At 44.4% G+C, this 24,709-nt stretch overlaps 1 protein-coding gene across 2 annotated transcripts in view; it reads left to right on the top strand.

Moving 5' to 3' along the window:
* LOC121550035 (CYFIP-related Rac1 interactor B-like) overlaps positions 1-24,016 on the top strand; it is a 45,976-nt gene extending 21,960 nt beyond the window's left edge. For both annotated transcript variants that reach the window (XM_041862105.2, XM_041862106.2), the window contains 10 exons: positions 12,558-12,640; positions 13,005-13,126; positions 13,422-13,527; positions 16,300-16,439; positions 18,668-18,745; positions 20,541-20,657; positions 20,803-20,882; positions 22,282-22,408; positions 22,525-22,595; positions 23,243-24,016. In XM_041862105.2, coding sequence (XP_041718039.1) covers positions 12,568-12,640; positions 13,005-13,126; positions 13,422-13,527; positions 16,300-16,439; positions 18,668-18,745; positions 20,541-20,657; positions 20,803-20,882; positions 22,282-22,408; positions 22,525-22,595; positions 23,243-23,306 — 978 coding nt within the window. In that variant the 5' untranslated portion in view covers positions 12,558-12,567 and the 3' untranslated portion in view covers positions 23,307-24,016. The remainder of the gene's footprint in view (positions 1-12,557; positions 12,641-13,004; positions 13,127-13,421; positions 13,528-16,299; positions 16,440-18,667; positions 18,746-20,540; positions 20,658-20,802; positions 20,883-22,281; positions 22,409-22,524; positions 22,596-23,242) is intronic.
* The last annotated feature ends 693 nt before the right edge of the window (positions 24,017-24,709 follow it).

Here is a 24,709-nt window from a genome sequence, read left to right as displayed (position 1 = left end):
GCGTGAGATGACTGTTAGACCCAATGACGTGTTTCTACGCATGAGCTAAGCAAGTCAACCTTCGCCATGACATCACCTACAAGTGTGATCAGGGATTTCTATTAGAGAAGCAGTTTTCGCCTATCTTCAGTGGTGGAAAAAGTACCCAATTGTCATACTTGAGTAAAAGTAAAGATACCTTAATAGAAAATGACTCAACCAGTAAAATACTACTTGAGTAAAAGTAAAGTATTTGGTTTTAAATATACTTAAGTATCAAAAGTAAATGTAAATGCTAAAATATATTTAAGTATCAACAGTAAAAGTAAAAATCATTTCAAATTCCTTATATTAAGCAAACCAGACAGCACAATTTTCGGCACAAGGCATTTGTGTTTAGTGAGTCCGCCAGATCAGAGGCAGTAGGGATGACCAGGGATGTTCTCTTGATAAATGCATTGATTGGACCATTTGCCTGTCCTGCTAAGCATTGAAAATGTAAGGAGTACTTTCGGGTGTCAGGGAAAATGTATGGAGTAAAAAGTACATTATTTTCTTTAGAAATGTAGTGGAGTAAAAGTTGTCAAATATAAATAGTAAAGAACAGATACCCCCCAAAACTACTTAAGTAGTACTTTAAAGTATTTTTACATAAGTACTTTACATCACTGCCTATCTTCATGCTGTCTTTGGACAAGTCTTGTGTTTGTAATGCAAGAGGAGGAGAGCCTTTCTCTCGTCAGAGATCGCATTTATTTTTTGAGATTGCAAAAAAATGACCTTTTCATTCAAGACAGTATACATATATTGTTTCAGGTGATAATAAAACGTGTTTTGTTAAGTTACTTAACCTTTTTAGCAAGTCCATCTAGCTTGCACTGCAGAGCAGCTAGCTAGCTAAAAGCTAGGCTAGGTTGAAGATACAACTGTTTGTTCTACCTCCACCTAATAATTATCATGAAAAACAAACGTCATTACCATCACAATAAACTTAAACAGGAGGCAACAGTCATATAATATTATTGGCATAACAGCCAATGTGTATTTGGAATGGGTATATATATGGGTAAATGTTTACAAGTTGCTAAGTATCCCATAAAGCCATCACTGAGAACCACATATTTTCATCTTCTTCTGTGGTTTGGTAACTTCCTGTTCTTTGACAGACTCTGGCTGGGCTGAAGAAGACACAAAGTTTGGAAAATTCTAAAGTGTGCGGCGTCTGTCGCGCAACGGAGCCTTCAAGGGGGCGTTGCTATTCCAGTCCATTGTGGATGTCCCATTTGAAATGCATGACATCCGGCGCAACGTTACACCTCAATCAGACCGACAGTGTTTTGCGTCAACGCAGCTTAATAAATTCTGCAGTCACATTTTTTATTATGTAAACATTTTTAGTGGATATGTGTCCAACAAAAGTTCAACATTCACCTTTTGCTACTATTTCTGTCAGGTCTACACATACAATTTGATGCGTACATTGGATAAATCCAACAACTGCACCACACAGAACGCACTGCAACTGCCTCTGCAATGCAATGCTGTAAGTTAAACGCAGCATTCCAATGGAAATTAATGTACTTCTGGTGTACCAAAACGCAATAATGCTGTTGGTCTGATCGAGGTGTAAGAGGTGTTGTAACATAGCCTGAGGTAAAGATTTTTATTGCGGCGCTGGTAAAAAAAATTAAACTAGGCAATAGTGCCACCAGGTGGTGATGGAGAATATCAGGTATAACCTACATTTTAAAGATCTTGAGATATGATGGGTTGTGCATTTTAATAGTTTGTGCAAATAGGTTTATTAATATGTTTATTGTAGCTTTGCTTACTGCCTCCATGGTTTAGGCCTATTTTACATGCTGAGTGTAGTCCAGCACTCTCTGTCGATTACGGCTCTTTGGCCTTGGAATCTTATGGAAGCACTGTAGACAACACTACAACATAGCAAATATTTATTCAAAGCAGACTTGTGGATTGTCTTGATGAAGGAGATTTATAGATTTTTTTATTTGCTGAGAACAGTACCTGAAGGCGTTTTACCATGTAAAAATATAAATTACTTTTTTTTCTGCAAACAAATGGCCCCACATCCCCATGCATAGGCAATGGGAGATGATATGTCTGTCTGTCTGGTGGGTGATATGCAGAGGGGTTTGATGTGTCAGCCAAAGACCCTATTTTCTCCACTGACTGTTCTATTATTTATGTTCCTGTAGGGTTAACATGCTCTTTACGTCGGCAACCTCCGTTCCCCTGAGCATCACACCAGCTGCGCTCACTCTCTCTCTCTCTCTCGCTCTCTGTTTCTCTGCCTCTGCTCTCTGTCTATCTCTTCTGTTGATCTAGCAGACGTCTGTCTGTTCTGTAGGGCAGGCCATATAAATTACAATATTACTGTAAAAGTGCAACTGCCCAAATGAATGTTGCGTTCTTCCTGTTGCTCTCAAAATGGCACAAGGTGGCGCCCTAACCCAATTATTTGACACTAGCCCCCCTTAACCCTTGATGCAGTACATGGCAAGATGTTTGCTAATCTGAGGGGTTACTGCAATGTTTGCGAGCTAAGGAGATGTCCCTATTTTAGAGGATGGGCTGCAGCATGCATGACAGCATGCATGGCTTGTGGGTTCAATTCCCGCTGGGGCCACCCATATGAAAATGTATGCATGCACTACTGTAAATTGCTTTGGCTAAAAGTGTCTGCTAAATGGCATATAATATATTTTTTTATATTAAGTTATGCTAATTAATCCAAAGTGGTTTTAGTAGAAAGTTACTCCACATTATGCATGTCAAGGTTGATGCATGTGTAATTATGATTTTGGAATGTTTTAATTTGATATATGGTTAGCTTAGTCCAGGGGGAAATTAAACTGTAGACCCAAATATGTGGGAAATGAAGACAGCTGTTAAAGGACATTGATTGAGATATTTATCTTAGTTTGTTGCGGTACCTAAAGGATTTGTAGCTGAAGCTGGCATGTGTAATACCACTAGCATGGTTCAGAGTTTGGGAGTGGTCGCTTTTCCTCCTCAAGGTCTTCTATATACTTCTGTCCATCACCTCCAGAGGGCGCTCAATGCATTCTAAATAGAGATACCAGTACGTCTGTACCGATATCCGTCGTCTCCACAAACCTCAGCAAGCTCCACTGTGCCCCACCTTTAATCTTGTGAGGGTTCAAAAAAAGTAACATACTGAATCTATGTTACTTAAATGTGCAGTGTACTGTATGTGCTTTTCATAAAAACATGTAATACACTGTCTCCAAGAGATGCTGATATATAGGCCTATATTCTACCGCCTATAGAGTGTGATACAGTATGACTCAGACACAGTCAAAAGGTAATTTGTGTAGTGTTAGTTTGGGGCTGTTTGCAGGGGGGTATAAAGACGTGACAAGGGATTGAGCTGGGGAGCTGCCTACGACATGTGACCTACGACATGCAGCCTGTGCCCCCCTTCAGGTCAGGGTGGAGGTCAGGGTGGAGGATTTGGGGCTGTGGGGAAGTGCTGCTCTCTGCCCAATTACACCCTATGTTATAGCTGTCTGCTTGGATAGGTCATAGAAAGAGAAATTGGTGTGCTCAGCTCAAATGTTTGTAGTAACAAAAAGTATTTGGGTGCCGGGTTCAAAAGGCATATACTTGAACAAAGGAAAAACCCATGAATCACATCAACACCATCATCCCGGAAACCCTAGACCCACTCCAATTCGCATACCGCCCTAACAGATCCACAGATGACGCAATCTCAATTGCACTCCACACTGCCCTTTCCCACCTGGACAAAAGGAACACCTATGTGAGAATGCTGTTCATTGACTACAGCTCAGCGTTCAACACCATAGTGCCCACAAAGCTCATCACTAAGCTAAGGACCCTGGGAATAAACACCTCCCTCTGCAACTGGATCCTGGACTTCCTGACGGGCCGCCCCCAGGTGGTAAGGGTAGGCAACAACACATCTGCCACGCTGATCCTCAACACGGGGGCCCATCAGGGGTGCATGCTTAGTCCCCTCCTGTACTCCCTGTTCACCCACGACTGCGTGGCCAAGCACGACTCCAACACCATCATTAAGTTTGCTGACGACACAACAGTGGGACAGCCTATAGGGAGGAGGTCAGAGACCTGGCAGTGTGGTGCCAGGGAAACAACCTCTCCCTCAATGTGAGCAAGACAAAGGAGCTGATCGTGGACTACAGGAAAAGTGGGCCGAACAGGCACCCATTAACATCGACGGGGCTGTAGTGGACATCAAAACTATGAAATAACACATATGGAATCATGTAGTAACCAAAAAAGTGTTAAACAAATAAAAATATATTTTATATTTGAGATTCTTCAAAGTAGCCACCCTTTGCCTTGGTGACAGCTTTGCACACTCTTGGCATTCTCTCAACCAGCTTCACCTGGAATGCTTTTCCAACAGTCTTGAAGGAGTTCCCACATATGCTGAGCACTTGTTGGCTGCTTTTCCTTCACTCTGTGGTCCGACTCATCCCAAACCATCTCAATTTGGTTGAGGTCAGGGAATTGTGGAGGCCAGGTCATCTGATGCAGCACTCCATCACTCTCCTTCTTGGTCAAATAGCCCTTACTCAGCCTGGAGGTGTGTTGGGTCATTGTCCTGTTGAAAAACAAATGATGGTCCCACTAAGCCCAAACCAGATGGGATGGCGTATCGCTGCAGAATGCTGTGGTAGACATGCTGGTTAAGTGTGCCTTGAATTCTAAATAAATCACAGACAGTGTCACCAGCAAAGCACCCCCACACCATAACACCTCCTCCTCCATGCTTTACGGTGGGAAATATACAGGCGGAGATCATCCGTTCACCCACACCGCGTCTCACAAAGCCACGTGGTTGGAACCTAAAATCTCAAATTTGGACTCCAGACCAAAGGACAAATTTCCACTGGTCTAATGTCCATTGCTCGTGTTTCTTGGCCCAAGCAAGTCTCTTCTTATTATTGGTGTCCTTTAGTAGCAATTCGACCATGAAGGCCTGATTCACGGAGTCTCCTCTGAACAGTTGATGTTGAGATGTGTCTGTTACTTGAACTCTGTGAAGCGTTTATTTGGGCTGCAATTTCTGAGGCTGGTAACTCTAATGAACTTATTTTCTGCAGCAGAGGTAACTCTGGGTCTTCCATTCCTGTTGCAGTCCTCATGAGAGCCAGTTTCATCATAGTGCTTGATGGTTTTTGCGACTGCACTTGAAGAAACTTTCAAAGTTCTTGAAATGTTCAGGTTTGACTGACCTTCATGTCTTAAAGTAATGACGGACTGTCCTTTCTCTTTGCTTATTTGAGCTGTTCTTGCCATAATATGGACTTGGTCTTTTACCAAATAGGGCTATCTTCTGTATACCCCCCGTACCTAGTCACAACACAACTGATTGTCTCAAACGCATTAAGAAGGAAAGAAATTCCACAAATTAACTTTTAAGAAGGCACACCTGTTAATTGAAATGCATTCCAGGTGACTACCTCATGAAGCTGGTTGAGAGAATGCCAAGAGTGTGCAATGCTGGCATCAAGGCAAAGGGTGGCTATTTGTAGAATCCCAAATATAAAGTATATTTAGATTTGGTTACTACATGATTCCATATGTGTTATTTCATAGTTTTTATGTTTTCACTATTCTACAATGTAGAAAATAGTAAAAATAAAGAAAAACCCTTGAATGAGTAGGTGTTCTAAAACTTTTGACCGGTAGTGTATATTATTTACATAAAATGTTCTACTATTTTCCACAAGAGCTTCAAAGTAAAAATAAACAAAGAAATGCGCACCTGTTGTTGCTCACAGGAAGCAACCTAACAGAAGTTCTTCATTCAGGCCTCTAGGGCTCTCTGTAAGGAAGGCATGGATATAAAATGCCTCTCTCTGTAACAGCAACTTTTCTCTATCACCTCCTCTCTTAAGTGGCAGTACAACCACTAAGCCCTGGAACCTCAGTTGGCTCACATCATGTCCCCACATTAAAGTGTCTGGCTACAGGGGCCTTCTCGTCACTAGTTGTCATGTTGCTCGTGTGAAAAAAATCGTAAAGAATATTTCTGTCAGTGCGGGTTTTTTCTTTCTTCATGCATGGAGAGGTCACCAGGTCTTATCCACAGCACTGCAGTGATCCCCAGGTTGTTCTGTCTTTATGGACTGTACTACCTCAACCACTCTGAGAGAGTTAAAGGGGCAATCTGGGATTGGTACATACATTTTTTGACTTTTGAATTAATGATATAGGTGTAGCCATTGCTTCTTGAAGAATAGGGCCATAACTGTTTACCAAAAAAGTGCCGGGGTGCCACTTGGTTGTTGTTTGAATCCCAGATTGCCGCTTTAATTACATATTTATTACATAAACATTTGATAATTAGGTTTATTACACGATATCAAGTCAAGTGTACAATGGGCTACAGTTTTTAGATAATCCTTTTGGAGAGTAGCTCATTTGAAATGATTCTGTTGGTCTCTTTTATGATGGTGAGGCATCAGTATCTCTCATCACTGACGGTGTGTGCTTGATGAGGAAATATGTATTGATGAAAATGTGTTAGTTTCAAAAGCCCTTTCTCTGTCCTCTGTATCAATAGAGCCCTGTTCTAATGTGTGTGTGTGTGTGTGTGTGTTCCCAACAATGAAGAGTTAAAAAGTAAGACAATTGTTTTAGTATAGTTGTGACAACCAGAAGTCCTCACAACAATGGTCAACCAAGGAAAATTCAGAGAAGTGAGGCTATTTGGCTGGTCCTCACTTCTAAAAAGGCTATTTTAGGGTTAGGAGTAAAAGTTCGTTTTAGGGTTAGGAGTTAAGGTTAGGGCTAAGATTACGGTAAAAAGTCCTCACAAGTATAGTAATACAAAGTTGTGTGAGCGCGTGTGTGTGTGAGCGCGCGTGTGTTTGTGTGTTTGTGTGTGTGTGTGTGTGTGTGTGTAGCTGACTGTAGTGGTTTCCATGGTTTCTGGCTTTGATCAGGTGCAGTCCATAGAGTAGGGCTTAGCTGAATCTCCTGGTTTCATCCCCCCAGTTTTCTCTCTGTGATTTCTGCTGCTTTGGTTGGTTGCTTTGGATTTCAAAGGTTTATTTTTATCTTCAAATATGCAGTTTTTTTTTTTGATGAATTGTAGTTTGCCTCAATAATCTGATGAGTGTTGAATTGTAAAAGTAGTAGGCTACATTGTGATGCAAAACGGGAGATAAAACGTGTGCATTGACTGCAGTAATGCTCCTCGTGGGGAGGTGCTGCATGCCAGCCCCATTTTGGGAAGTGCTCCCCCATTTTCTGCCTGTCATTTCGGACCGGGCCTGGCCGACTGGGCTAATGCGATGTGGCTTGTCACCCGGAGAATCTAGGTCAAGTTTAAAGCTGCCTCCCTCTCTACTGCATCAACCCCCCCCACACACACAAAATACACCCCCACATATTATAGTCACATATTGTAGACACACAGCATACATCCTTATCTAAATACACATTTTTAGCATTTCAATCAAATATACGCACTTATACATTTGTACGCACACACACAAACTCTCTCCCCATCCACCCTCGAAGCCCCAACGTGAGTTCACAGCCTCTCCACGGAAGTCTGGGGAGGGAGGGAGGGCGTTGTTTTTCCCAATGGCTGGGCATCACTGCCGTAGTAAGAATGGGTTGGCACATGGATCCTCACGCTGCTGCAGAAAGAGGGAATAGTGTAGTAGTGGAATGTCAGCACGATCATCCCCCTGCAGCCCTGAGCTGTTTTTCTTGGACTTTGCTACAGACCCGGAGCCTCAAGCCCAGGAGTGTTTTGGGGCGTTTCCACGGTGGGTGGTGTGTGTCTGTGTGACTAGGAATGACATCCCGGGGTCACCATGTTCAATGGGCGTGGCACTGAATATTAGGGTCTTCAGGGCTGATGCCGAGATCTCATCACTCATCATGTTGTTGTTCCTCCACTGTTTCATTCTCCTAGGCTGTGCCAGTCCGCTCTCAAATAAGAAAAAATAAGAAATATATTTTGCATACAGGAATATTGTCAGTATGAATATTTGTCATTTAGATGTATTAATTTTTTTGAACATGACAGCTATTTGGCCAAAACCAAGTTGCATTTTGCTTTAGGGAAATGATTCACTTAATGCTGGATGCTGGAAAAAACATTCCTTCACTGCCTGTTCACCAGTTCCCCTCGCTCCCCTCCTAATCCACCGTTTTTTGGCGCATTACCTCATCTGTATTAATATATTCATGTACTTTCAAGTCTTACTACTACTGTACCTTCTCTCTCCAAGCTCGCCTCTGATTGGCTGCCCGCTTGTTTTTAACGGCACCAGCTTTTTTTGAGTCCATGGATACAGCGCATGGTTGGGCAGTATGGCTTAGCCAATTGGAGAGCGTCGTTGGGCATGCGGTTGTAAAGCAGTGCTGCCTGGCCCTCTCTGAGAGCACGTGATCACCCAGTGAGGGTGTCCAAAACAAAAACAACTACACCCTGTCCACGGGGCCGCGGCTCCCACTGACACATCAGAACCTCCAATACCAAGGAAGGGGCGCAAAACCACCCCCCTCCTGTCTCTTCTCTTGCATTCCTCCACTCTCAGCACTTTGAATATTCCACTCCTCTTCATCTCACACCCCCATGATTTAGAGCAATGGATCATTACCATGAACCTTTACCATAACCATTTCCCATTTATCACTGGTGCATACACTTTGGCTCAAAATATAAACATTTTCATTTTCAATGTACGAGTAGAAGTTTGATATATAGCCTTTTTAGTTAGCATTAATAGGTTTAGCTTTTAATTAGGTTTGAATGAGAACCTGGGGGTCTGTAATTAAACCGTTTAAACCTGTCCTCATTTCATCTCTCATTAGGTTTTCCATAAGCTGGAGGATCTTCTCTTGGACTTTGAAATGCGAAGCCGAAGCCACCACAAATCCCCGTCCTTAAAATGACCTCATTGTAGACTGGGCGAGAGCGATGGAGCTGTGGGCCTTTGATGCTGGGTGCCTGGCGCTGCCCATGTTTAGCTCTCTGAGCCTGGTAGTGGCACAATGCCTCATACTACTCCGCTCAGTCACTCTGCCTCTCTGATAGGGGGCAGTAGAGGACTAGGGGAGAAGCATTGGGAAGGCCTATTCATTCAACAACATGGTGACGTGACTTCACCCCTTCCCCTCCATATGAGGATAATCAACGAGGTGCTCCTGACGACTGGGTGCTTTCGCTCTCCGAGGCTGATGTGAGGAAAACTCTCAAAAGATTGAATACCAGCTGACCAGCTGGTGGGCGTCTTTTCGGACATCTTCAACTGGTCTCTGTAGACCCCACCTGCTTTAAGGAAACCACCATCGTCCCAGTGCCCAAGAAAAACCAGGTGACATGCCCAAATGACTATCGCCCTGTTGCACTCACCTCGGTCATCATGAGGTGCTTGGAGAGGCTGGTCGTGACCCACATCAAGGCCAGCATACCAGGCACGCTGGACCCACTCCATTCTGCCTACCGCTCCAACAGATCCACAGAAGATGCCATTTCCATCACGATACACACGGCCGTAACACATCTGGACAAGAGGAACACCTATGTGAGAATGCTGTTCATTGACTACAGTTCAGCATTGAGGTGCATGAGGTCTGATACCAACAGGCTCAGAGACAGTTTCTATCTACAAGCAATCAGATTGCTGAACATTTGAACTGGACTGACCACCTGCTCTGATTCTCCGTACCTTAGCATAAATCACAACTGCTGCTACCAGACTCTTATTGTAATGCTAAATTTATACACTTGCCTGCCATCCCTCCCACTCCCCAATTCACATGTAAATATTATACTATAAATTGTGGATTCCTGTATTATACTTATGCTAAAATATTTATTATATTCTACTGTCATTTACTTTGTTTGTATTATTTTTTACTATTTCTTATTGTTGTTGCATTGTCGAGAAGTAACCTTCAAGTAAGCATTTCGTTGGACGAAGTATACCATGTGTATCCCGGACATACGACTAATAAAACTTGAAACTATTCCGCCCTTCTTTTCCCTTCTAGCGCTGTCATCTCTCCTGTCTGTCCGCTACCTGTCTGGCTACCACCAGCATAAGGGAGTAGGAAGGTAGCCAGTGAGGTGTCTGGGTGTAGCAGCTGCATTCAGGTCATGTTAGTGGAGACTGTTCTGAAAGAGCCAGGCATGGCAGGAGGCAGGAGGCAGGTGGCAGGAGGCAGGTGGGTGTGCCCCAGATGGGCAGTGGGTCACATGGAAACTGGGTCAGTGAGTGCAGGGAGAGGGAGAGATCATTAATGAAAGTTGCAGGGAGTACTAGTGTACAGGCAAAGACAATGTGTCCTCGATGCCGAACACCAAGACTTGTTTAAAAGGATAATACTTGTATTTATTCATCATGACTTATTCAACCACAAGAAGGAAAAATGTAGTGACTAGCCAATAGCTTTATCTTGTCTCTAGTCATCACTTTGTCAATTACCTTGCTTCTGCACTCATTCACTGGAAATTATTTTCTACTTGTCACTGAGCTTCACTCTGTCACTAAGCTTTACCTTGACTTTAACCTTAATCAGCTTACTCAGGTTTACCAGTACTCACTCAGCCACTGAGTTTGTTTTAACCTGCCACCAGAAATCAGAGTATTTACCCTGTCACCAAGATTGAATCTCTCAGCCATCTCCACCTGTCACAAGGTGTCTTCAGTCTAGCTCAGTGTCACGACTAGCCAGCAACAGCACTTAAATGTCCAAGAAAATGTACCTTCAGGGACAATAAAGTTTTTCTTATCTTCTCTCTACCTCGGATCCAATGCCATTTCCTGATCCAATGCCATTTCCTGATCCAATGCCATTTCCTGATCCAATGCCATTTGACCTTTGTCTCTCAGTACAGTACAAACCCAACAAGCCTCTGTGCTTTATAGTTGTGGAGAGAAGGTGTTGTCTTGCCAGGCTGTCACTCCTGATTACATAACACACAACTCCAGACAGGGAGTCAGAATGACCGATATCCCACTGGCTGCCTGACGCGTGGCTCTCTGTCAGCCTACGGCGGAGGAGGAGGTATGGGTGTAACACTACCTATAGGAGTAGTCATAATGCTGTAGGACCACTCGTAGACCCGTATTCACAAAGCATCTAAGAGTAGGTGTGCTGATCTAAGATCCGTTTTTTTTTTGGGGGGGGGGCCTGATCCTAGATCAGCACTCCTACACTGAGATGCTTTTTAAATATCGCCAATAGACTACAGTCATAAAAGGACCAGTCAAAATACTGTAGGGGCAATCATAGACTTCTATAGCTCCTGAGTCTGGGCAGTGTGAATGCTCCAGTTTGTCCAATTCTGCAGAACTGTACATGCTTGTCTGTTCCGTATTTTCCGTATTTATTATATTTCCTCAACGTGGCTTTCTAGGGAATGACTCAGTGCTGTGACAGACAGTCTAAGTGCACCTCGGGACTGGAAGGTTCTCTGTTGTACAGTAGCGCGTACAGAATGTGTGGTCCTGTACCATACTCCATTCTGTCCTCAATTTGAGTCATTGGCTAGGAATGAACTTTCACGACATGCTTTGGAATAAGCTCTGCCCTGTCAGTATTAGGAACATCCATAGGGTGTGTGTGTGGGCGCGCACGCATATGTGTGTATGTGCGTCTGCGCACACACACACGCGCACACACACGCACGCACAAACACACAAAACATGGGAGCCTCTTAACCGACAGTGCCGACAGCAGGGGTTCCCTCTGCTCGGTTTGGGGGTTGGTTTCACCGTTTTTTCCCAGGTACTACTGGGTGAATCTGTGGGCCTTATATTGACACTAACGAGAGGGGCTGGGTGAGGCAAGGGAAGGATAGGGGGCTTTGTTCTCACACTACTACATCTGAGGTGAGATTATCTCTCCTCCCCACACACCCCTCTGCCGTCCTTTTCTGGGAATCAACTGCCTCGCTTACAGGAAATCTGACTGGTTGAAAACAACCAGAGATGGAAATTCACTGTGTTTGAAGCAGTGTTTTTTGTTCACGTGGCATTCACAAACAGTACAAGTTCCTAAACGTCTCACTTTTGCACCGGGAATCAGATCATGATCATCAGATCAAGTCATTTGGTATTGTGAGGACAGTCATTGGTCAGGATCTGAACTCTGAACCCTGCTAGGTTCACATCTGAATTGTTGTACAGGGTATGTGTCACATAACAAAGAAGCTAATTTAAGACTGCTTATAACGGCTGTTAGTATACGCTAAATGTAAATGCTTATCTGCAGGGAATTGAGCAAAGCGGAGAAGTCACACTCAGTTGAACTTGGTCTCCGAGGCAGAGTGATTCCCGTAAATTGTCCCCTATTTTAGGTGGGCTTTTTGGGGACATCTGGTGGGCCAGGGTTCGGTACAGGAAAACCACACAGTGCCCATGGGGGCACATATGAGGAACCAGGGTTGACTAGCCCCTCAATACCACAACACGTACTACTTCCCACTACTAACAAACCCATCTATTTTGTGTACTTGCCTCCACTCATTTTAAACAATATTGTTGTGTTTTCTCCTTTTGTCTCAACAGGTATCGTAACATGGGGAACCTACTGAAAGTCCTGACTTGCACAGATCTGGAACAGGAGCCCAATTTTTTCCTCGATTTTGAAAGTATGTTTTTGGGGGGAGGGCTTATTTATTACAATCCCTATCTACACACTTGAACTTCCAATCATACTTATTTTAGCGGTCCCCCGTCTTACCTCTCCTCACCCCCAGAGGCTACAGAACCTAATCTATTTCCCATTTGCATCATCAGCTCTTCTCTTAGCCATGCTGTTGCCGTAGGATTGGATGTTCCGAACATAATATTACATTAGAATCTACCTTCCACAACATTGAATTTCTGGATTGGAGTAACAATTAGAAAGGAGATGTAGCCTAGGCCTACTAGCCTATAGCCTCTTCACTTATATCTGTAGACTCCCTCCCAGACATAGAAATACCCACTTGATTGTCTTCCTGTGTCCACTAGATGCCCAGCCCACGGACGCAGAACGAGAGGTGTGGGAGAAGGTGGACCTGGTGCTGAAGGACGCTAGAGGAATCCTGGACGAACTGCAAGCATACAAGGGAGCGGGTGAAGAGATCAGAGAGGTCAAATACTAAAAGCATCACCAAACCTTCATTCATACAAGGGAGTGGGCCAGGAGATCAGGGTGTCTCAGAGTAGGATCTAGGATCAGATCCTGCCCATGTCCATGTAATTGTAGCCATTGTGATCTAAAAGGCCAAACTGATCCTAAATCAGCAGTCCTACTCTGAGACGCTTGATACATACGGCCCCAGAAGGTGATTAAACTACTAACTAGATAAACTACTAACTCGGGATTAAACTAGATACTAACTAACTTCAGACTTTATTCAGCATCTTGTCTTTCCTGTCCCCCAGGCGATCCAGAACCCCAGCGACGATGCGTTACAGGAGGCAGCGTGGACGGCCGTGGTCCCCCTGGTGGGGAAACTCAAGAAGTTCTACCAGTTCTCCCAGAGATTAGGTACGTACTTGGGGCCTGATTTTTAGGATCAGTTTCGCCTTTTAAGATCACAATTAATAAAGATGACATGGACAGGGCGACCTGGTCCTATATCAGATCTCCTAGATGCTTGATACATACAGCCCCTGTCCTGAGCGTCAGGTTAGCGTCAGATATGTAGCCCTACAAAACAACACCAACACCAACACCTGCCTGAGACTAGTGATGTGTCCTTCAGAGCTTTGTGTAAAAGGTCAGATACACGCCTGTACCAGGGGTTCACTAGCTACAGCTTCTCTAGTGGTTATATGTAAGATACACGCACTCCTCTCATGACCTTAACCATCTGCATGCGCAATCACATCAGCGATATCGGCTGCTGAGCTGCAGAAATGTACATGCATAACCACACACACACACACAAACATGCACAGTGCACACACTCCTAGCCATCATCAACGTGACGCTTGCTTGCGTTGCACTCCAGCTAGATGTGATACCCAGAGCTGAGGACTCCTTATTACCTTGGAGACAGAGAGAGGGGGGATGCTAGCCTAGCCTAGTGCTGCCTGCTTACCGGTGACCAGCAGTCCGTCCCTGACCGCTTCGCTGACCTTAACCCCTTAATCCCAGTGACGGCTGGCTGAGACTGCAGTCAGTCAATGAACACAGTGGGCACCAGCCCACCAAGGCTGTGTTGTGTGGGTCTGTGTCTGTGTTATATAATGAAGTAGGTCGTCTCCCTATCCCCCTCCTGCCCACGCATCCGTCCGTCCGCTCCACTGCTCTGACTCCGGGGGCCACCTTCGCCTCAGCTGCCTCCTGCCTGACATGCGAGACGCTCGCCGACCTTTTCCGCAGACTGCCTCCGCTGCAGACAGACAGAGAGGATGGCTGCTGGCTGAGAGATGGCTTATAGACCTCTCTGTGTTGATGTTTTTCCGAACATTAGTATTAATATTATTAATTAATTAATTAATATGCCATTTAGCAGACGCTTTTATCCAAAGCGACTTACAGTCATGCATGCATACATTTTTGTGTATGGGTGGTCCCGGGGCTCGAACCCACTACCTTGGCGTTTCAAGCGCCGTGCTCTACCAGTTGAGCTACAGAGGACCATTAGAAACCACCTTCCACAATATTGTAACTGTGTCACTCCTCATTTGGGTTTAAGCACTTTAAGTAATGCAAGATGTAGCTTAATTAAATGTTAAGCTTCCACCAATAGAAGTGTTCAGGACAGGAGTCCATTGACAGCAGGGTTGGAGTGAATACCTGCCAACCCTCTGACCCTCCCACCCATCCCCTCCTGATCCCCTCCTCTCCCAATGTGAACAGAGCTGAGCAGCGCCTGCCTAGTCCACGTACCCACATTCCGCTCGCCTGCTCTGCCGTGACCTGATGGGCTCAGACGTTCCCCCCTCCATTCTCCTCCTCCCCTTCCAGACTCTAGACAGATACGAGGCCTAAAAGCAGCCCCATCTCAACTTCTGTTTTGACTAGGGAGAAAAAAAGTGCATCACTAAGGCCATTTTTAATCAGCCCTCATCCTCCTCGCTGCAGCAGAAGCAATACGTTGTCCTAAGCAGATGGGGGTCATTACAGAATAGCCAACGTGCTCAATTTACTCACTGCCAGCTCGCAGTCTGCCTCCGAAAAACCTCTGTCTGCGGATCTGTGTGTCTATCTTAAGAGAGCATCATGGCTAAAGGTCTTCATTTGTTTTTGTCTGGTTTATAGCAGTGTGTATTATGTCCCTGTGTTCTACTGTAAGTGGTAATAGTTTTAAATAGATACTCAGTCACGATTATGTGCAGCCAGGTGGAAGTTAGTGTTATTGTGCAACCAGATTACACTGTGTGTGTGTGTGTGTGTGTGTCTGTGTGTGCTTGGGTCATCCGTGTTATATCATTATATTAAATCTAGTTGTCTTAGTGAGTCTAGACTGTGAATGCTTCTTCAGTTTCTGACTGCAACCACATTTTCCCTCATGGATGGTTTTGCCATTGTTTATTTATGGTGAGCATGTTGGTGCTTTCGTTGTCTTGAGACATGGAAATGCAAACAGAAAAGCATTTGGGTATCTACTGCATTAGCTCACTCACTGCCTTTATAGAAAGTCAATGTTGGGAAATGCACAGCTGGCCAGGATACTAGTGGGGGAGTGATATATTTTCCATTACCTAGCTTTTGACTACAGAGCTGTGTGGTTTTCCCCATTTAAAGCCATGTAAAGTCTTCGTATTTACCTACTGTCAAAACAATGGCAGTAAGCCTGGATGAATGGAGCACCCCCCACATATCTCATTACAATGAGATAATTAGTCTCATCTCCATCTGTTTAGGTGATTTTCCCATCTCCCTCCCCCACCCTAAGAGACAGCTCTTCCCTAGACCCCCCTCCCCACCCCACCCCACCCCCACACTGTCATAGGGCCCTCGGCAATGGGCACCATCACCACTCAATCGCATGTCCCTGTTTTGTACAGCTACCCCCCATCAGGGTAATTCTATTTGGCACACATGATGTACTTTACGATCGTTACGTTTATTCGGCAGATATTGAGCTTATCATTCAACTCACAAACAATCCACAATTGTATATGTTCTTCCTCCCTCCTCATCTCTGACACCCTCTCCTTGTCCCTGTCTTACAGAGGCAGGACATTCTAGTTGGCATTTGATATCATGATGTACTTCATGATTATTACGTTTATTAGGCAGATATTTAGCTAATCAGTCACAGCACACAACAGTCTCTAACACCATCTCCTTGTCTGTGTGTTACAGAGGCGGCGCTGCACAGCCTACTGGGAGCCCTGACCAGCGAGACATATAACGACCCCACGCAGAACCTGGAGCGCGAGCAGGCGCTGGCCAAGCAGTTCGCCGAGATCCTACACTTCACACTGCGCTTCGACGAGCTCAAAGTACGTCCCGTGACATCCCTGGCCGCCATTTCCTCAATTTAGCCCAGAGTCCCCACCGTTCTCTCATTTCATTCGACCCTTGTTGTGATCCTAAGCTATAGCTTTGTGTGGTGCTGTTGTTGGCATGGTTACGTTGTTATTATGTACATGGTGTACCTATTCCTTCTGATAACGTGCGAGCTAACTCTCGTTGGCATGACGAGGTGTTAATACCTATATTTAGGTGTTAGTGCTGTACACCATTAAGCCTCAGCCAATTAACAGATGATACAACTTGGATCCTTATTTTTTATCACCAGAATTTCTGGGGCCGCAATTGTTTTTGCAATAATTTCCACAAATGTGGGGTTGACCCAACTGCAGTTCCCCCCTGACTTTGAAAACCACTGGTATACACGCGGCTGGAATGAATGAACAATGAGGTTGTGGATCAGGAAGACGAATAGGATAGTGTAGTAGGCTGGTGCTTTTTGTTTGCATGCCAACTGGCACCATATGCCCTATGTAGTGCACTACTTTTGACCAGGGCCAATAGGATTCTGGTCAAAAGTAGTGCACTATAAAGGGAATAGGGTGCCATTTGGGACGCATTGCTTGGCTAGGGCTCCCATCTTCAACACACAGAGACATGGTTTACAGTTGATCCCGGGTAAGAAACCCACAGATTGCCTTTTTTGTCTGAGTCACAGACAACTCCTCCACTTACCATAAATCGCCTGGCCAAGTAGTCAGGGAGTCCCTAATATATACGGACGTCAGAAACAATCAAATGAGCTCTCATCTGGCTCGCAAGGCGTCAGAGTGAAATGTACACACACACACACACACTCCTACTCAAACCAGCACCCTGACACCCCCAGGCATTCCGTCACGACGCACCAATTAACCAGCCCTCCTGCCCGGCACCCCCATACCCTGCATGGGCACTAAAAGCGTGAAAGTAGGGGGGTGCAAGGTGTCATGCCAGACACCATTCATACATTTTTCACTCCCCATACGCCGACGACGGGCATTAACCTAGTTAGAACATCCATTCACCCGCCTGCCGTGTTTTTAAAGCCACTCACTGGTGAAATAGGCTGGCCTGGCACTAGCCGCTAGCACTGACCGTCTAGCTGTAGCTAAGTGGACACAGACTGGGTACCAGTCTATTGTGGTGGGATTACCCAGCTGCTCGTGCCGGCCAGGCGTTAATACACGAAGGGGCTAATAGCGTGTCGCTAGGGGTAATTGGGGAGGCGTCTCAGGACATTGGAGGAGCAGGAGGTTAATGTGCCGGACGGGGCCCACTGATTGGCCAGTGGCTTATTGAAGGTAAGCTCCGCTCAAGGCAAGGTCTAATGATCCTCTTTGCGGAAGGAAGCAGGGAAGCCGCGCTTCTTTGTTCGCATCGATTGCCTCTAGAGATTTAAGATGGAGTGTGCTTACTCTGCAAAGTAAGCTTTGAGGTTGTGTTGCCAAATCACAGAACTTCACCGATGTTCTATAGCTAATCACATGGGGGTGCTAGCTACCCCTTCCCTCCCCCCTAAATCAGAGAGTGTCACCACATGTTCTGACCTGTGACCTCTGACCACTAGTAGCCCCTCATCATCCTTAGTGTTGTTGACGCTTCTGTCACACTGCCAAACATACTGAGCCACTGCAGCTCTGCTAAAGGGAACTAACAAGTATTTCATTAATTGACAGTTGAAAATAAATGCATCCTATTATAAAGGACAAGCGAGGAAATATGGATATAAATAAATAGAAGATTCAATCTTATCGATGTCTTTTTTTCATTCTATCTCCGCCCCCAGCAATGTATCTGCCTTGTATGCTAAAACATCCTGTCATGATGATGGAGTATTTCAGAGAGCTGGATGTCTGCTGCCGCATGCTGTGTGTTGCACGCACACACACACACACACACGCACGCACACGCACGCACACAGCCATATGCATGCACACAGACACACACACGCACGCACACACACACACACACGCACGCACACACACACACACACACACACACGCACGCACGCACGCACACACACACACACACACACACACACGCACACAGCCATATGCATGCACACACACGCACACACACACACACACACACACACACACGCACACACACACACACACACACAGCCATATGCATGCACACACACAAGAACACACAGAACGTGCCAAGTCCTGAGAGTTTTCTGTTTGTAATGTACATGTTAATCCATGTGTTGCAGATGACTAATCCTGCCATCCAGAATGACTTCAGCTACTACAGGAGAACGTTGAGCCGCATGCGGATCAACAATACACCGGTGAGCTGACTACTGACCTCTTTAATCTGAGGGGCTGATGGTCCTTTCCCCCTGAGGCTACAGCCGCAGACATTTTGCGTCCGAAAATTACGGATTAAGTCAATGGTTTTTCAATGGCAGTCATCCGCTGCACTGACAGATGGACGAAGATGATTGTCCGTCAAAAAATGCACAATATGTCAGCCTTTGGGCGTATGCAACTCGTCTGAAAATAGTTTACTTGAGCCACTGGGGACTCAAAGGGAGTTTGAGGCGCTCACTGGAGCACAGGGGGCGGTATTATTCAGATGAGATGTATTCTTGCGATAGCATGGCAGGCGTTTAAAGGACAATTCAGCCTCCTATCTCCACACAGCCATGCTTCAAAATGACAGCCGGTGTACCTTTTTCAATGGCACCAAGGACATCTGAGAAAGGTCTGAATTTTTTACTTTAGTGAATAAAGTGAACGGAATCTGCCCGTGTTCATCTCGTCTGGATTTTTATCTATACTGAACAAAAATAGAAATGCAACATGTAAAGTGTTGGTCCCATGTTTCATGCGCTGAAATAAAAGATCCCAGAAATGTTCCATATGCACATAAAGCTTATTTCTCTCAAATTTTGTGCACACATTTGTTTACATCCCTGTTAGTGAGCATTTCTTCTTTGCCAAGATAATCCATCCACCTGACAGGTGTGGCATATCAAGAAGCTGATTAAACAGCATGATCATTACACAGGTGCACCTTGTGCTGGGGACAATAAAAGGCCACTCTAAAATGTGCAGTTTTGTCACACAACACAATGACAGATGTCTTAAGTTGAGGGAGTGTGCAATTGTCATGCTGACTGCAGGAATGTCCACCAGAGCTGTTGCCTCCAACGTTGTTTTAGAGAATTTGGCAGTACGTCCAACCAGCCTCACAACCGCAGACCACGTGTAACCACGCCAGCCCAGGACCTCCACATCTCGACTGCTGATGAAACTGAGATGTATTTCTGTCTGTAATAAAGCCCTTTTGTGGAGAAAAACTCCTTCTGATTGGCTGGGCCTGGCTCCCCAGTGGGTGGGCCTGGCTCCCAAGTGGGTGGGCCTATGCCATCCCAGGCCCACCCATGGCTGCGCCCCTGCCCATTCATGTGAAATCCATAGATTAGGGCCTAATGAGTTTATTTCAGTTGACTGTTGCATGTTGCATTTATATTTTTGTTCAGTATATGTAGCTGTAGCTTTATCCCCCCTACGTGAATATGCCATTAGGAAAATGGCCCCAGATGGTCAGATCTGTCACTGCTAGAGCCCGTCTCTGCGTCTCAAATGACACACCCTATTTCCTATAAAGTGCACTACTTTTGATCAGGGCCCACAGGGATCTGGATCTGGTCAAAAGTAGTGCACTATGTAGGGAATAGGGTGCCATTTGGGACGCATCCCATCTATAGCCAGGCACATTTGGGACGCAGCCATCTATAGCCAGGCACTGAAAACTCTCCAGCCCAGCAGGACAGAGGAGCATTACTTCATTCTCAGTGTTCAGGCACTGACTACTGGAATCACGACCGTTATCTGTTCTGGTGGAAAATACATTAGTTCTTATTCAAATGTGATAATTGTTTTATGTGACACGTCTTCACATCCCAGAGGATTATTCATATTATTCCGCATTAGAGAAAAAAGGCTCAGTCTTTAAGGCAGAAAAATTGTCTCCTTGCCGTTACTGAATATAGAGTGTTTCTCTACCAGCATCTACTTTCTCCAAAATATTCAGTGTTTGTAAAGCGACAACATTGATGAACTTCCTTGGTTTTTCAGGCAGAGGGGGAGAATGAAGTCAACAATGAGCTGGCCAATCGGATATCTCTGTTCTACGCCGACGCCACGCCCGTGTTGAAGACGTTAAGCGATGGCACGACAAAGTTTGTCTCAGAGGTAAGAGGCCATCGAAAGTGGTTTCACAGCTTCCTTACTTGGCAAACTTGATATCTGACACATTGCCCATCAGTAATTGAAGTGAACAATGCAACAATGTGGTTTACTGTAGTAAAAAACATCCTGTCTCTTTCTGTTGGCCTAGAATAAGAACTTGCCCATCGAGAACACGACAGACTGCTTAAGCACGATGGCGAGCGTGTGCAAAGTCATGTTGGAAACGCCGTAAGTGATCCCATCCACTTCCTCACTAAATCAAGACAATGTCAATGTCTGCAGAAATCGTGGATCTGGGCCCATATTCTTAGTGTCTCAGAGTAGGAGTGCTGATCTATGATCAGTTTTGCCTTTAAGATCATAAGGAAAATGGTGTAGGGCAGCGATCATCAACTAGACTCAGCCGCGGGCTGATTTTTTTATTGAGCGGATAGTCAGGAGACCGGAACATAATTACAAAGAATTTGTAGACTGCAAATGGGCCGCAAGAAGCCCTAAACAGATATAATATTTAACAAAAATATAATCATTTCAAACCTTGCTTACATTTGTATACGATCACATATCTCTCTATTATGCGTGTAAAGTGATCTATACTGTTCTGGAACATAAAATAACATGATTAACCGGTTCCCATGCTTTTAAAATAACGTCTCTGTTCTGGGACAGTACAGATCACTTTTGTTCCTGGTTGTGAGTCTGTTCCTCAAAATTGTTTGTTCTTTTCGGTTTTCTGTTCTGTTCCCTGAACCGGTTCCAACCCCTGCTTTGAGCTGATTTGCTGATGTTTTTACAATATTTTATGTTAACAAAAATAAGAAAAAAAATAACTTGAGGGGCCAAATAAAATCCCCCACCAGTTGGGGAACCCTGGTGTAGGGTGTCCACCCACTCTACACAGAGAGGGTGAAAAATGCACTTTGGTGATGAAATGTCACTTCTTTATGTTAGAAAATACATTTTACTTAGATATATGATTCTTCATGTTCTGAATTGTTCAGTGGTGGCTTTCTCTAACATATCATTAACATTATATCTAAAAAGTCGTATTTCATAACCTAATACATCCGATAATAAGCAAAGAGCGCTGAGCAGCAACTTTTTAGTATTTTACATGTTGTGAGCTCAGTGCTCTGTTGACATTTCACAGAGATATGCTTGTTTTTGTGAGAAATCTTCAAAAAAATAACAGGAATTTCGCATTAATATGAAAGCATATACTAAAATATGAAAATACTACAAGTCATGTCTCAAAATCAATATCTATCTTACCTTTATATTGTTTTATGTCCTCAGTTAGCCTTAATTCTCGCACAGCATCCAGTCTAGCTGACATAATGATTTTCCTGATTGTTGACCCCTTTTTATTTCTGGCCTCCATTGATTTAGTCACCCTAATTTTGGCCATCCTACAAGGGTAAAAACTTAAAAATCTTTGAACGGATTATGATCGAGACATGAGGTTTGGACCATTGGTTTTCTTAGAGGAGTATCTATAAAATATAAAATATTAACATATTATTTTACCCATTGGTCAAAAGAGGCATTTTTGATTGGACACCTTATTATATGGACAGGGGAAACATGATCCTTGATCAGCAATCTCAGTGCCTTTCTATGTTTCCAGGGAGTACCGTAGCCGCTTCACCAGTGAGGAGACGGTCTCGTTCTGCCTGCGTGTCATGGTTGGCGTCATCATCCTGTACGACTATGTGCATCCTGTCGGAGCCTTTTCCAAGTCTTCCAAAATTGATGTGAGTGCAGGGTGGAGCTATGTCATCAAGGCTCCCAGTCCCAGAGGATTGGCCACACACACGCACACACACACACAAAACTGATTCATCTCAACATGGTGTTTTCTGCTTCACAGATGAAAGGGTGCATCAAGGTCCTCCGAGATCAACCGCCCAACAGTGTAGAAGGCCTTTTAAACGCTCTCAGGTAAGACCCACCCTGTCTGTAGCTGAACAATGCTTTTCTTTAACAGAGAAGATGTTTTACTGAATACTGTTGCAACTTTTTTCCTCTCACACTTACTTTAACAGACAGTAGCATACTTACTGTGAAATAAAATACAGCCATATTTGGCCACATTTCCTTAATTATTCTTTTTTTTTAACAAGTTAAGAGGGACTAAAATCGATATGTGTTGTTTAGTGTTTGTGTTAAATGTGGAATCCCACAGTTTTAGATTATTGAAGATCAGAGAGGATTACATTTCTTTGAGCCCCGGCCCCCTGCTCTCTTCTTAAATCTAAGTGGCTCGCGCTCTTGCAGCTGTTCGCAGCTGACACAGCCATTTTCGTGGCAACCGCGCTCACATCTGCACATCACATCATCAGGTCCTTTGGGCACGCTCAGTCACTCTCTTCCAGTCACGTGAGGTCACTCCTGAGTCAAAGCCTCCAGCCTTCTTTTCTCTTTCGTTCTGTCTCTGTGGGGAGAACGCCAGACTGGAAATCAAAGTTCAGAGCTGTGAAACTGTCATCAAGGCTTTCTCACACTCTCTGCGAGAGCAGTCGTGTTACGTTCACAGATCCTGGCACTGATCGCTCTGTCTGGTCTGTCTGTTCATCTGTCCCTCGCAGGTACACAACCAAGCATTTGAATGACGAATCGACCAACAAGACCATCAAGAGCATGCTGCAGTAGGACTGAAACTCTGGTACAACCGCTCGCCTCACGCCCGGTTTCGGGAGACATCGACGCTCTCTCCCCATGACGTCGGTGCACAGAATGTTTTGTTTTATTTTAAATGGAGAAAGAGCTGCACTTTTTATAATGCAAAATGCTACTGCCATTATGCACGTATTTTATGTGCCAAGAAATATGTTGCTGAGATTTAAATGTTTTCGATAAGGCCATACAACAAGATGGCAGCTGTGAAAGCATTGTGGATTCTCTGTTGTTTTTAAAAAATGCTTTTGTTTTTCCCTGTGTAAGGGATGGGAGTGCTTTGACTTGAACATTTTAAAAAGAGAGATGTATAGAGAAATATATATTATTTTTGTTTCATTTATTATTTAATATTACATCTTCTGCATGACGAAATGATGTATTTCTTCTATTTAAAAAAAGAATGGTTCAAGTTTAATTTGTCTGCTCAGTTGTGTGTTTAATGTTTTGTTCTCTGAATGGTACTTGTCGGAATTAAGATGATTAAAAAGATAGTACTGTTAATGTTTTATATTTTTTATAGGTTTTGAGTGTATGCCATTTTTCATAGTTGTGTTGTATTTTTCATTTGAACATTTCAAACTGTGATGTGTGCAAATCAATTTAAAGTTGGGAGTCTGTACTGTTGTTGACAGTATGTTGCCGCTGGAAAAAATAAACAGAGAAATCCTGTTTTCTACAAATGACTCTGTGCTTACCTGCATCTTTTCTAGAAAACACCATGTAGTCAAACTTAGCTAGAGCAAGAAAAACAATTTCTAGACAATAAAATACGCTATATATACAAAAGTATGTGGACACCCCTTCAAATTAGTGGATTTGGCTATTTCAGCCACACCCATTGCTGACGGGTGTATAAATTCAAGCACACAGTGATGCAATCGCCATAGACAAAAATTGGCAGTAGAATGGCCTTACTGAAGAGCTCAGTGACTTTAAACGTGGCACTGTCATAGGATGCCACCTTTTCAACAAGTCAGATCGTCACATTTCTGCCCTGCTAGTGCTGCCCCACTGTAAGTGCTGTTATTGTGAAGTGGAAACGTCTAGGAGCAATAACGGCTCAGCCGCGAAGTGGTAGGCCACACAAGCTCACAGAACGGGACCGCCAAGTGCTGAAAAATCATCTGTCCTCGGTTGCAACACTCACTACCGAGTTTCAAACTGCCTCTGGAAGCAACGTCAGCACAATAACTGTTCGTCGGGAGCTTCATGAAATGGGTTTCCATGGCCGAGCAGCCGCACACAAGCCTAAGATCACCATGCGCAATGCCAAGTGTCGGAGTAGTGGAAACGCGTTCTCTGGCGTGATGAATCACGCTTCACCATGTGGCAGTCCGATGGACGAATCTGGGTTTGGTGGATGCCAGGAGAACGCT

Source organism: Coregonus clupeaformis, chromosome 34, assembly GCF_020615455.1.
Source record: "Coregonus clupeaformis isolate EN_2021a chromosome 34, ASM2061545v1, whole genome shotgun sequence".
NCBI lineage: Eukaryota > Metazoa > Chordata > Actinopteri > Salmoniformes > Salmonidae > Coregonus > Coregonus clupeaformis.
This window is presented reverse-complemented; position numbering and strand designations above follow the sequence as displayed.